The sequence below is a fragment of the Dermacentor albipictus genome, chromosome 7 (assembly GCF_038994185.2).
Source record: "Dermacentor albipictus isolate Rhodes 1998 colony chromosome 7, USDA_Dalb.pri_finalv2, whole genome shotgun sequence".
Taxonomy (NCBI): domain Eukaryota; kingdom Metazoa; phylum Arthropoda; class Arachnida; order Ixodida; family Ixodidae; genus Dermacentor; species Dermacentor albipictus.
Window position 1 is genome coordinate 80,668,089 of NC_091827.1, and position 12,858 is coordinate 80,680,946.

The 12,858-nt window shown below is 42.1% G+C and overlaps 1 protein-coding gene across 3 annotated transcripts in view; it reads right to left on the reverse strand.

The window, feature by feature from the left end:
• Positions 1-3,069: 3,069 nt before the first annotated feature.
• LOC135899051 (uncharacterized) overlaps positions 3,070-12,858 on the reverse strand; it is a 40,234-nt gene continuing 30,445 nt past the window's right edge. For all 3 annotated transcript variants that reach the window (XM_070521341.1, XM_070521340.1, XM_070521339.1), the window contains exon 4: positions 3,070-3,305. In XM_070521341.1, the coding sequence (XP_070377442.1) occupies positions 3,102-3,305 (204 nt within the window). In that variant the 3' untranslated portion in view covers positions 3,070-3,101. The remainder of the gene's footprint in view (positions 3,306-12,858) is intronic.

A 12,858-nucleotide genomic window follows, 5' to 3' on the forward strand; every position in this document is an offset into this window, starting at 1 on the left:
AGTTGTAAACAAGTTCACTCCTCCGTCCTCTATGCTACCTTCGATGACGCTCAGCATGGTAAGTACGCAGGAGACATGAGGCAAGGTTCCATGAACATTGAAGTCTAACTACAACATTTCCAGGTTTGTGAAGTGCAAAGTACTTCGTTTTATCAAGTTGCATGCAATAGCAAAAAGAGCATCTCACACGTCAGCTACGTTTACTTGTAGTCGCTTCAGCGAGAGCTTAGGAGCATGCAGATGGCAAATTGTCTTGGCTTATTAACAAGTTGCGCGCTCTTACAGTCACGTGCTACTTGTCGTGTGCGATTGAAAGGACGTTCCACGGCCGCCGTCTTGGTTGGGAACGACGCTCGCTAACTCTACCGGTGCTAATGTTGTACGCATGCAAATTATTATTTCAAGGAATTGGGCCGCAGGGTGGCCGCTGTGCCTGCTTAATTGACAAAAGCATCGCACGTGTTATGCTGATGACATAGGATCGGCTTTCACCTGCGAAAAGTTACCTAAATCTAAGTTATCGACAAGTTTTTATACGTCATATTTCTGTAGTTAAACTAAGCATAATGATTAGCTCCCCCTATGTTGTCTCTAGCTTGATTTCCTGTTACTTAGGATGGTTGTAACCATCAGCTCAGAACGATTAAAGAGATGAATTCATGCTTCATTAGGAAGATGTGTGGGGTTCTCACCCGTGCTCTTGGGACAAAGGAACAACAACACAGTAGTGCAAACAATCACGAGGGCAGGTATTGCACCTTCCATAGACTAATGCGTGCTAGCCGACTTGCTATCCACAAAACATGCTCATGGGCGCGCGACAAATCGCGGAAGTCCGACTCACCGCGACCGGATAACGAGCGAATATGTTCGCCCCATGCTGGACACCAACGCCAGGTCGTTCGCGCGTACGATCACGCGAACGATGATGCATTCGAACGATCGTGTTCGTCCCGTAGTTCGTCCTTTCCGGGGTAGGCCTCGCAAGACGGTCTCGCAGAAGCATGGATCCACGCACGGGCAGAACATCCGCGCCGCCTGCCCAACCCGAGCCAAAGGGGAAGAGCTTTCTCCTTTTTTGCGCCCATGTAACCCGGCCGTTAGCTGGCCTTAGGGGAGCAACACTAGCGCCATCTCTCGTACGACCCTGCAAGAATACCGACCGCCGCAGTAAAGCCACGCGGCGAAGCCAGGTTACAGGAGACGGGAGTTATGCGAGAAAACAACATATCAGGGGACGCGTGAGTTGCGCCTACCCACAGATATTAGACAACAAGACAAAATGGATAAACGCTACCTAAAAGAAAGCCCAACAGATAGGGCAAATCAATTCAGCCTAAACCCGCAGAACGGAAGAAAGTACATGAAACGGGAAAAAAATTGGCATCCACCCGCATTGTAGCACGAACGTAGAAAGGAAACACATATGGGTTTCTCAGAAAGAAAGCCATGCAGTTGAAGAAAAATTAATCATGGTCTCGGACCCGGGACCAATGTCTTTCCGGGACGGTCGCTCTGTCATCTGAGCTAACAAGGAGGCTAGCGGGTTGTAGAGCGAGGACTAATTGACAACTCAAGGCACTGGGACACCGTCTATAGCAAATCAGTTCTGCAGAATCCTGCTAGGTGGGACAAGAGGGAAGTACATGAAAGGGAAAAATTGGAATTCACCTGAATTGTCGCAATAAATTGCATCACAGAGATGACCTTAAAAAGTTATCAGTCACATGCTTTCTTCTGAGGTAGCGAATGCTGTATACAAAGATGTATTCGAGGTTATATCAAAATGAATTAAAGTTCATGCCTTGATATGGGTCACGTTGAAGACGCGCATGTTTTTTGACGGGTGTAGCTTTGAACACACATACACAAGGACAGCACTGTCGTGCCTCCTTATAGCTGTTGGTATATTAAATAAAAAAGTCACAGTTTCGCCCGAAATGCGAAACATCAATTCGAACTGCAAAATAGTAGACAGCTATGCGAAGAAACGATAGTAGTTTTATCGGCCGTTTAAAGCTGGAAACATTAGCTCACTAACTGTATGGTGTCAGCTCACTCAGGCAAACATGAACACCTCACACTCGATGACCGCGGTTAGTTGCTGTCATAACGGTGGCGGGAACAAGCGCGGCAGCAGCAGCGAGCGAAATGACTTTTGTGCTGTGTATCACTTCAACGCAAAAGTAGCGGCAGTACGCCGTTGCTGGCAGAATAGAAGCGCCCCGCACCCCTCCCTCCTGCGCTGCCTCCCCGATTTACTCCCTTTCGCGCGCGAGACTGAACCGCGACCGTCAATGAGCCTAGCGCCCGGTCGCGAAATACTCAGTTGCTGCCCGAAACAACGTCGCCCTCCTCCCACCCCCCTTCCCATCCCCCCACTGCCTTTCGTGCTACAGAAGGTCGGGCGTTTTCTCCCCGCTTCCCTACTCCGTGAGAGCCAGTTAGAGCCGCGATTGTCGACTCCCCACGCGTGGATTCACTCCCACATGCAGTTTACGGAGCGCGGAGACGGTGTTTACGCCGTTGGACTTCATACAAAACATCACGGTGACGCAGACGGTAAAACTTTGCCTGACTGTCCATATAATTTGAATAGTAAGTAATCATTGGGAGCACAAAGGGAACCAAATTCAACATTTGCGGGAGAACCGACGCTTACCATTTCGGTATATATAGTTAGTGCTGTTTAAAGCTGAATGGTGCCAAACTATAGTTGCTGTATTTGTACGAAAATGGCTCGCGCCTGCTTGGATGTTCTCTATAGAAATGTGTTGAACAACGCAGAAGTCTTGCAAAATGACATCAGCTCGTTAAGTTTACGGTACATACGCACTGAAAGTTAATCTGGAAGAGAAAGCAACTCGTTTCTAAAAGTTATGACATAGCAACAGAAACTCGTGCAAAGAGATGTGAGAGATGGTATCAGAAAGCCACGTGTCATATCATTTATTTCTGCCATTGGACGTTAAGATGGAAGGTGGCGGTTTGTTTTATTTTGAACCAGTTCAATTCAACTTCTTGATTATAACAGCGCTGTCTAAGGTCACAAACAAAGACTAGTCAACATTCAAGGTTGTACCTCAGAAGTTTATTTCATCTTATCTGACTTGATGTCCGAGAGAAACGTTGTTGGTGGCCCCACTTGTGGTTCCGTTTTGAGCGTGCTCAAGAATTTCGGCGTTCCGCTTTCGATATTCATCCATACCATGGGCAGGCCTGCAATCGTAGTGGTCTACAGTCCATATATTTCCTTTGGTTCCTATGTAAGGCTGCGTTATGATAGCAAAGCACTCTCTGTTTGGCTGCGAGAAAAGGAAGAGAGCATAACTTGTCATTATTTCAGCGACCAACACGTAAAAATGGCTGTTTCAAACTGTGATATGTCGAAGAATGTTGCTCGATGCAAGCACACCTACCAGGGCTTAGCGTTTTGCGTTTCTACCCACAGGAATTGTGAATGCCAGAACGTACTATATAGTTCTTGAAATGTTATTCCGGTATTCCGGTGTATGTTCTACGGTGAAGTTAGCGTAGAACGTGGATGTTCTCTAAAGGAAACGTACTTTTTCTGCTGTTTAATTTTCTATACTTCTATTCTCTCTCCGAAGCCGCTAGGTAGCGTTTCCTGCAATGTAGGGTTCAGCCTGAGTCACGCAGTCGCCAACCACAACGCCAGGGTGGCGGCGTTCATTAGGAAAGAGCGTTTTCTCTCCATTTTTCGCTTAACACAAGACGATCGCACATGTCACCGGCGTCCCTTTTTTGAGAAAAAAAAAACACTTAAGAAACGAAGGCTCCAGACGTAAGCCGCGTTCTGATGGTGACGGGGTGGTGTGAATGGCGACGATGTGAATGAAGCCTTAGTTTTCATTTAATAGCTTGTTTCAGTTTATGTCTCAATTTTGCAAGCTCCGCGCATATGGTTGAATTTTTCAGATAAGGCTTTTTTCTGTATTTTTCCTTTTTTTTACCTTTTCATGTAGTTCCAATAGCCCACCCTGCCACGCCTCAAAACAGGGGTTCTATAAGGTAAAGTTATTCCAAATTTTCTATTCCAATTTTGCAGTCAGCCCTCCGTGATCGGTCAAAAACATTTTTGCACCGCCCACTCTTCGCCTGTCTGTCACGCGACGTCGCGAAATCCATGATAGCTCCCAATCTGATATGACGTGAAAACACTGATTATGCGTGATTCTACCGAACATAAGAAAATTTATTAGTTCTGATTCGACGCCTTTTCACCATTAACTTTCTGCTATTTGCCAAAAAAAAGGTTTCAGGCTGCACCCACATCACCTGCCTGTCACTCGACGTCACAAGACCGCGAAACCTCGTTGCGTCAAAGTAATGTTTACACGTACGTTAAAGATGCATCAATATGCCGAACAAAACTCGATTTTTTTTCTGGATAGCGGGAGACTGGCCCGTTCCGAAAGGAATAGTAGATGGCTGCCACCGATAGCTCAAGCACTGGCTTCTCGCACCTGCCGGAGGGCATGGGTTATTTGCGTATAGCAAAACTTTTTGCGTGGCTGTATAACATTATCGAGCGCTTTCGGCACGTATACATTCTGCCATCTATTCGTTCCTGAGCATCCATGTTAGCGGCATTCTTAACCTTGCGCTGCACGCCGCCGCAATTTAGGCAAGCCACCGCAAGCTAATTAAGGAAATGAGACCAATCACAAACAGCGGCATCGCGCTCTTCATCCGGTTATCTATTTTCAGCGCGCTGGCTCGGCCCCATCGAAACCCTCTCCACTTGAGCGTGCTGCTCTCCTCTTGTCAACGAATTAGATGAAATATACCCTCAATGTAGAGAATCTTATTGGTTTTGAAAGCAAACAAAGGTGACCTACTGCAAAACAGGAGAGCTTTTGATTGCTCTGTTCAGGCAATGCTGCGGGTCGCCGCCCGATGCTTGCGTCGGGGGTTACGTAAATTTGACGTCAGTAGAGTGGAATAAGAACAGGTTGGAATAGTTTTACATTATAGGGCCCCTGCAGTAAGTCCTCCAAGATCGGTAAAAAAAAATTTGCGGGCAACCCCCCACTCTACTACAATAAACGTTTATTCTGTCTCTCTCGTTCGGGCTACACCCACTTCGCCTGTCCCTCACGCGACGTCACAAAAACCGCGAAAATGCCCCATCTGATATGATGTGTGCTCACTGATTATGCATAATTAGACAAAATGAAAGAAAAATAATTATTTCTGATTCAACGACTTTTCCACCATAACACTCTGCCATTAATTAAACCTTTTCGGGCTAGGCCTACTTCGCCTGTCTATCACGCGGCGTCTCAAAACGACGAAAACTCACAGCGTCAGTGACGTGAATGCACTCAAGACGCATTAACACGCTGAACAAAAGTGAAGTATTATTTTTCGCGTTTGATTAGGGTTTTTAAACAATACTGCGGGTTACCGCCGATGCTTGCGTCGGCGATTACGTAAATTTGATGAAAGGAGACTGGAATAAAAACAAATTGGAGTAGTTTTACGTTATAGGGCCCTTGAGAGGGCGAATTTTTAATTAGTATCCAAAGGTCACCGCCAGCTCTGCGGAACCGTGGTCGATGTGAGATTGCGAGTCTGAGCTTGGCCTCGTCCCTACACTGTAATAATTTTAACACCCTTAAGGGTGTAAATGACTTGTTTCATGGGTGACACCCTTTTTGGGTGCGTTGCTACACCCCATGCAGAGGTGTGTAAGTTAACACTCCCCAAAGGAAAAGGTGTTAATATGACGTCAGCTTGCCTATGGGTGTAAAACAAACACCCATCCTATATGGGTGTAACACAGACACCACCCTTTCAAAAGTGTGTTATCCCTGCATTTTAGCGTTCACTACAGCCATGTAGTTAATGGACAGACATGCTGTTGTGAATGCTGCCTAGCCTTAGCTATGATACTACCTTGTTCAGTATAAGCCAGAATGTGTGAAGCGTCGTCATATCGTGCGACGTGCGACACTTTCAGGAAAAAAATTTAAGTTTCGCGATCGCAGCAACGCACACACCCTATGCTTTTCGTCATCTTCCTCTGCTGTGATAGGACAGTGCCGGCAGGATGCAGAGCACAATAACAACGCACGCTGCATTAAGGACACAGGATCTGCCGCACATTGGTGCACCAGTACTTATCACTCCATGGAAACAGCACACAACCAAAAGCATGATGTTACATGCATTTCTGAAATAATTAAAAACCTCCACTTTTCTTGGTCAAAAATGTTCGCAGCAACACCAGCTTGACCAGGAGGGAAAGCCACGACAGCTCGCTGTTGTAGCTCATATTGAATGCAATAGAGTGCAAGCAATGCATAGATTGGCGACGGTAACCAGTGCAGTACTATAGAAGCATACGTTTGCCTGTCAAGCAGTTTTTTGCCGTTTTAAGCACATATGTGATAGCCCTATTCAGCAAAGTTTTCATTTATCTCCACGGGATGCATCTACTAGTACCTTCACTTACATAATGACCTAAAGGTAGCACTGAAAGCCAAAGAACAACGTGCAATAAAGCGCTTCCACTTAGACTAATGATTCAGCATTTACAAACAAAACTACATGTGTAGCTGTGCGTGCTGTTTAATGTATAAGCATGCAATATTTGCTGAAATATTTGCATGCTTCATTTACTGTCAGTGAGCTGCTTATACCCAATCATTCAGTTTATTTTTCACCATATGCTTGCGCTGAATATCCCACCGGCATTGGAAGATAAGCTACCAGAATAACAATCACCTAGTCTAAGGCTACCTCATTGAACAAAATCATCGTAAAATTTGTGACGAAATGTCAGAAGAAAAGTATTTATTATTTCATTAAGGAGAAATGATTACATTAAATTGCTTGCAGATTTTTAAATTGAAAAGGAAAATAAGCAGTAAAACCATACCGATACAAAGACATAAGCACTGAATAATAGCACAGGCTTTTTCAATTAAATTTTAAGCAGAAAAGTTTTTTTTAAATGACCTCACTACGAACTATCACATGTTTTCATTCTAAAAGCACTGCATCTTATCATAAAGTACGAACATAACCCGCCACATAAGAAAGAACAAGTCTGAGTGTGTCTATGTGAACAAAAGGATAGAAAGTTGGGCGAGTTGGCACGGTACATGATCTTGGATTGCAGCGCAAAGTGCCACAGACACTGGCTAGAAGCAGACAGGACGAGCGCTAATTCTCAACTAAATTTTTATTGAAACAATATATATATATATATATATATATATATATAAACGAGAAGAAAGGGGGTTAACCGAGGGACCCGATAATTATTAGTCATATAATGAGAAGCCAACAAACACTGACACCAAGTACAACATAGGGGAAATTGCATGTGCTTAATAAATGAAATAAAGTAATGATAAATTAATGTAAATTAAAGTGGATGAAAAAACAACTTGCCGCAGGTGGGAACCGAACCCACAACCTTCGCATGTCGCGTGCGATGCTCTACCAATTGAGCTACCGCGGCGGCGTTTCCCCATCCACTTTCTTGGGTATTTATGTGTACTAGTAGAACCCTGGGAGTGTCCACTTTAATTTACATTAATTTATCATTACTTTATTTCATTTATTAAGCACATGCAATTTCCCCTATGTTGTACTTGGTGTCAGTGTTTGTTGGCTTCTCATTATATGACTATATATATATATATATATATATATATATATATATATATATAACTGTTCCTCTCGGTTTGATGTATGTAAGAACGACCGGGTACCCGGTCTGGTGTCTTCCCTACCACGGCCGAACTGCCATTTGTTTGTAAAACCTGACGAAGATCGGTCCACCGAACGAAACTGTCGAAATTAAATACTTGTTCTGTTTACCTTGTAGCACCACTCAAGTTCTTTACGTTTGAAAGTTAGCCTGAAGAATCCCTCTTTGCCTACAACACACATATATATATATATATATATATATATATATATATATATATATATATATATATATATATATATATATATATATATATATATGTATATATATATATATATATATATATATATATATATATATATATATATATATATATATATATATATATATATATATATATATAGGTGATTGCAAAAAACCGCAGCACAGGAACATCACAAGGTATGAAGACATCAGTTAAACATATGAGGAAGTAGGGAAGCCAAAAACGGACACAACGAAAAGTCTACTTCAGATTAACGCACGTGTTGTGAAGATACTGAAAATCGCATGTTAACAGAGACAAACATGCATGGTTAACACAAGTCTCTCCTAATCTTTAATGTGGAATATGCCTCGAATATTTTCTGTGTGGTTTGGCATTTGTGTCTCGAAAGAATTTTTGTGTTGTCAAACAAAGGTTTACAACCGCAATGAAAAATATGTGACGCTAGATGTGAAGCATTAGGGTTGTTAAGTGAATGTTTGTGTTCATTTAGTCTAATAATAATACACCTGCCGCTCTGTCCAATGTAAGCCTTCCCGCACTTGAGAGTAATCTGTTAAGCTATACCAGTGTTACAAGGCACAAAAGGGGACACGTGTCTAATGCCACAATCATCTTTTCTTTTTTGCCACCCTGTTCAGGTTTCTTATTTATCATAGGGCACGATAGACAACTTGTGGGGGACCGAAAAAACTGTATGGACATAATATCTATTGGCTACGTTCCGTAAACTACGGGATGATCTATGCACATAGGGCACCACAGCTAACCTTTTTTTTCTTTTTTTTTTCTAGTTTCTTAGCGGGGCTTTTTACCCATTTTAAAAGCTTTTCGCAGGTAGGTGATAATAAATGCGCAGAATAACTAGCCTTCTCGAGCCCATCTATTTATTTGTGAAAAACTTTGTTTCGTATTGTGTAGACATGACTAGCTTACTCAGCTCTTAAGTCTGCCATTACTAAGTCATGTGCACACAATATGAAACAAAGTTTTTCACAACAAATGCATAGGCTCGAAAAGGCTAGTTATCCTGTGCATTTATTATCACTAACCTGCGAAAAGCTTTTAAAATGAGTAAAGAGCCCCGCTAAGAAACAAGAAAAACAGAAAAAGAAGGTTTGCTGTGGTGCCCTATGTACATAGATCATTCCATGGTTTAGGGAACGTGGCCAATAGATATGACGTCGATACAGTTTCTTGGCCCCCCGCAAATTGTCTGCCATGTGCCCTATGATAAATAGGAAACTTGAACAGGGTGGCAGAAATAGAAAAGATGATTGCGGCATTAGACATGTGTCCCCTTTTGTGCCTTGTTACACTGGAATAGTTTATCAGATTCCTCTCCAGTACGGGAAGGCTTACATTGGACAGAGCGGCAGGTGCATTAATACTAGACTAAAGGAACACAAACATTCACTTAACAACCCTAATGCTTCATATCTAGCATCACATTGTTTCAATAGCGGTTGTAGACCTGTTTTAAGACACAAAAATTCTTTCAAGGCACAAATGTCAAACCACACGGGAAATAATGAGGCATTACACATTAAACGATTACGAGAGACTCGCGTTAGCCATGCATCTTTGTCACTGTTAGAATGCGACTGTCAGTATCTTCACAACACGTGTGTTAATCTGAAGGAGTTTTTTTGTTGTTTCCTTTCTTGACTTCCCTACTTTCTGATATGTTTAACTGATGTCTGCATACCTCGCCATGTTCTTATGCTGCGGATTTTTGCAATCACCTATATATATATATATATATATATATATATATATATATATATATATATATATATATACATGCCCTTCATTTCAATAAAAATTTAGTTGGGAGTTAGCGCGCGTCCTGTCTGTGTCTCGGTGTCCTTGTCACTTCGCGCTACAGTCAAAGAACCTATGTGAACAAAACATGGCTAGTAATAACTAGTGAGCACTGCACAAAAGTTGAACATGAAAACTAGCAATAGTAAAGATATATACTTCGCTCAGCTAAACTGCAAAATATTGCAAATATCACAAAGACAGCATAAAAACTGGGCAGGACAGAGCCCTGACTGGTGGTTACAGTTGCAATATGCACACCAAATCTAGACATAAAAAGTAAAGACTAAATTGCCGGAAATGGTCACGTCTCTCCAAGAGACCAATAAAGAACAAAAGGTAACTTTTATAATTTCATCTCATAAATTACTGATCTAATTAAACTTGAGACACATGACCCCTTGTGTGTCACAAATGCCCTGTTCTCATTACCTATGCATGATTACCAGCCTTGGTGAAAGAATGACTTGCACTGTTTCGAAGAAACACCAGTAAAAATGGTGCTTGTTCTCAACTTTCTGCTGTGACCGCACACTTGTGTGCAGTTGTGAATGCAGTTACCTATAGGGCTCAAACAATGCTTTGGCTGCACGGGTACGTCTACCGAACACCTGGTTCAATATAGCTTGCATCTCCGAGTGTGCAGCCACAGTGGTGGCACAGCATTCTTTTTCACCTTGCCAGTTGATAAAGCCTCAGCATCTGCATTCACCTGCGATTACTCGTAAAGGTGCCATACGGTCAGGCAGCAAACAGATACCACCTAGCAAAACTTCCAGAGTACATTGTATGAATCGAGGTGTGTAATACTCAGCTGCAGGCTTTCTAGAATCATGCATTATCTTCAAACAGTGCCAGTAAAGCCCGTAGCACATCTTTCAAGCACTCCAGACAAGCGCACCGATTACATTGTACACAGAGCATCTGGTGTCCATTTACCTATAGAGGCAAGGTAGCCGCTAGAACACGTTTTGTGACAGGCATGCAGGACACTTTGTCCCCTGAAATGCAAGTGCCATTTGGTACGTCAGTGCCTGGAGTGTCCTTTACATCTAAATGAATATTGAATACGTAGTAATAACATGAAGACGACAAAAAAAGCCATCAGCCATCAACTGTGTGGCAAATCTGGGTGCAAGATAATCTCTTATCAAATATACCTGTAGGCATTGCCACCAATGTGCTCCCAAGATGTATGAGGCATTAGTCATTGCAGAGCTGTAAGGACATGACAATCATAGGATGATTATGTTCTTTAGGCTGATTTCCCCACTTTTCATCTTTTGAAACGTATATACTTTTCATCTTTTGAAACGTGGATACTGTAGTCATGAAAACAAAAATGCTTCAGCTGGCGTGTGGTATGTTTTGCGTCTTATTTCCAAGCAGCTCATTGAAACGAGTCACGATGACAAATTGGAATGCTGTTACCTCATCAGACATTTAAATTTCTTGAAAACTAACAAAACCAGATAGGCATTACAGTAAGCATCACTTAAATACATTACACTGGCTTAAAGTTATTGCACCGCTTTGTGCCAGGTAAAAATGTTAGTAACATCAAAAATGTTCAGATTCTACGGCTAACTGTGAAAATTAAACAAAAACATTATTAAGCTTTCCTAAAGGGGTTCAGAAGCTTTACAACTGGCAGTCTTGGTGATGGACACGCTGATAGATGAGCAGCCATTACACTGAGACGAGAATGTTGAGGGCTTCGCATGGAAGTCTGCGGGACACTGAAGAGTAGTTCTTGGTCCACATGAAAGAGGTTGCTTGCATACACGTCTGGGCCACCATACTGAATGCATGGCGTTACTAAAACTTTTTCTCCCTGCGTAGTGGTAAAGAAAGTATGGTTAAAGTTAGACGATATTTAATATGCATAAAAAGAGGTGAGGCGTGCAGACAGGACACAAGAGTAGAGAAGTGGGCAACACGAACGCAAAAAACACCAAAAATTTCATGAAATTGTTTTAATACATAAAATTTTTGTACTATGTGTCATTCATTTTGATGGTTCATAACCGCAACATATTTCGTATATAAGCAGGTAGAATTATCAGCTTGGCCAGTTTGTACAAGCTCCTTTGAGGCAAGAAATCGACTTTCACAAAGACAACCTCAACATTTATGACTGAAAAAGGAACACCTCAGATGACATGCATTCCTGTGAGTAGGAATTCCACAGTTCATCAAAAACAAATTAAAAATGGCGCACCGATCCTGAAAAAAGAATAAGAACCTGCTACTGCAAAAGGTTGACTAATCGATAGGTTTTAATAGCACAAGGGCATCTTTGGCGAAAGAGCGCCCAGTCTATACTGCAAAAAAGAAACTTAGCGCATCTTTACAAAACAAATATATAAAGATGACTGATGCCTCTCTGCACTACAGTTGCTTTGCTCTAGCATGAAGTCATTTTAATGCATGCACACTTACATACGCACGCTACACCCAAGTGTAACACCTGCAGAAATAAAATTCGGCAGCAATGAAGTCGCAACCTTTAACCCTTGATCCCGAGCTGTACTAATGACTGGAGGTAGCACCAATATCGCCAATGACTAGTCGCACTCTTTCTGCCCGATGTTATGCTTCTCTTATTGTCAAAGATGAGTTACAGTAGGCGTTGAGCGAAAGCTGCCCGAAAGAGCAGCTTATATTTTTGTGTTATTTCTAACCAGCGAACAATGAAGTAATATATTTTTAGAATTATAATGACAACAAAAAATGAATACATATGAAAGTTTGGAAAATTTGGTACATTTTTCCGGAATTAACTAACGGGTAAAGCGGCAATCGAGAAACTAGAACAAGTTTTGACATGTTCGCTACCAGTGAATGCTAGAAAATATGTTGGCATTCTGTAGTTTTGTCCAACAATGCAAAAGGGATTCTTAATAACAAAAGAAATGAATGTAAAGGTATCATGAAGTATATTTCGTGAGTGTAATGCAGAATCACTCAACTTGTGTTAATGTATTTAATCTCCACTCGATTAACCTGCACTTTCTGAACTAGTTCAGGAGGTGCTGCATTTAACTACTCTTTCCACCAGTTCAACATGGCAGCAACTGCA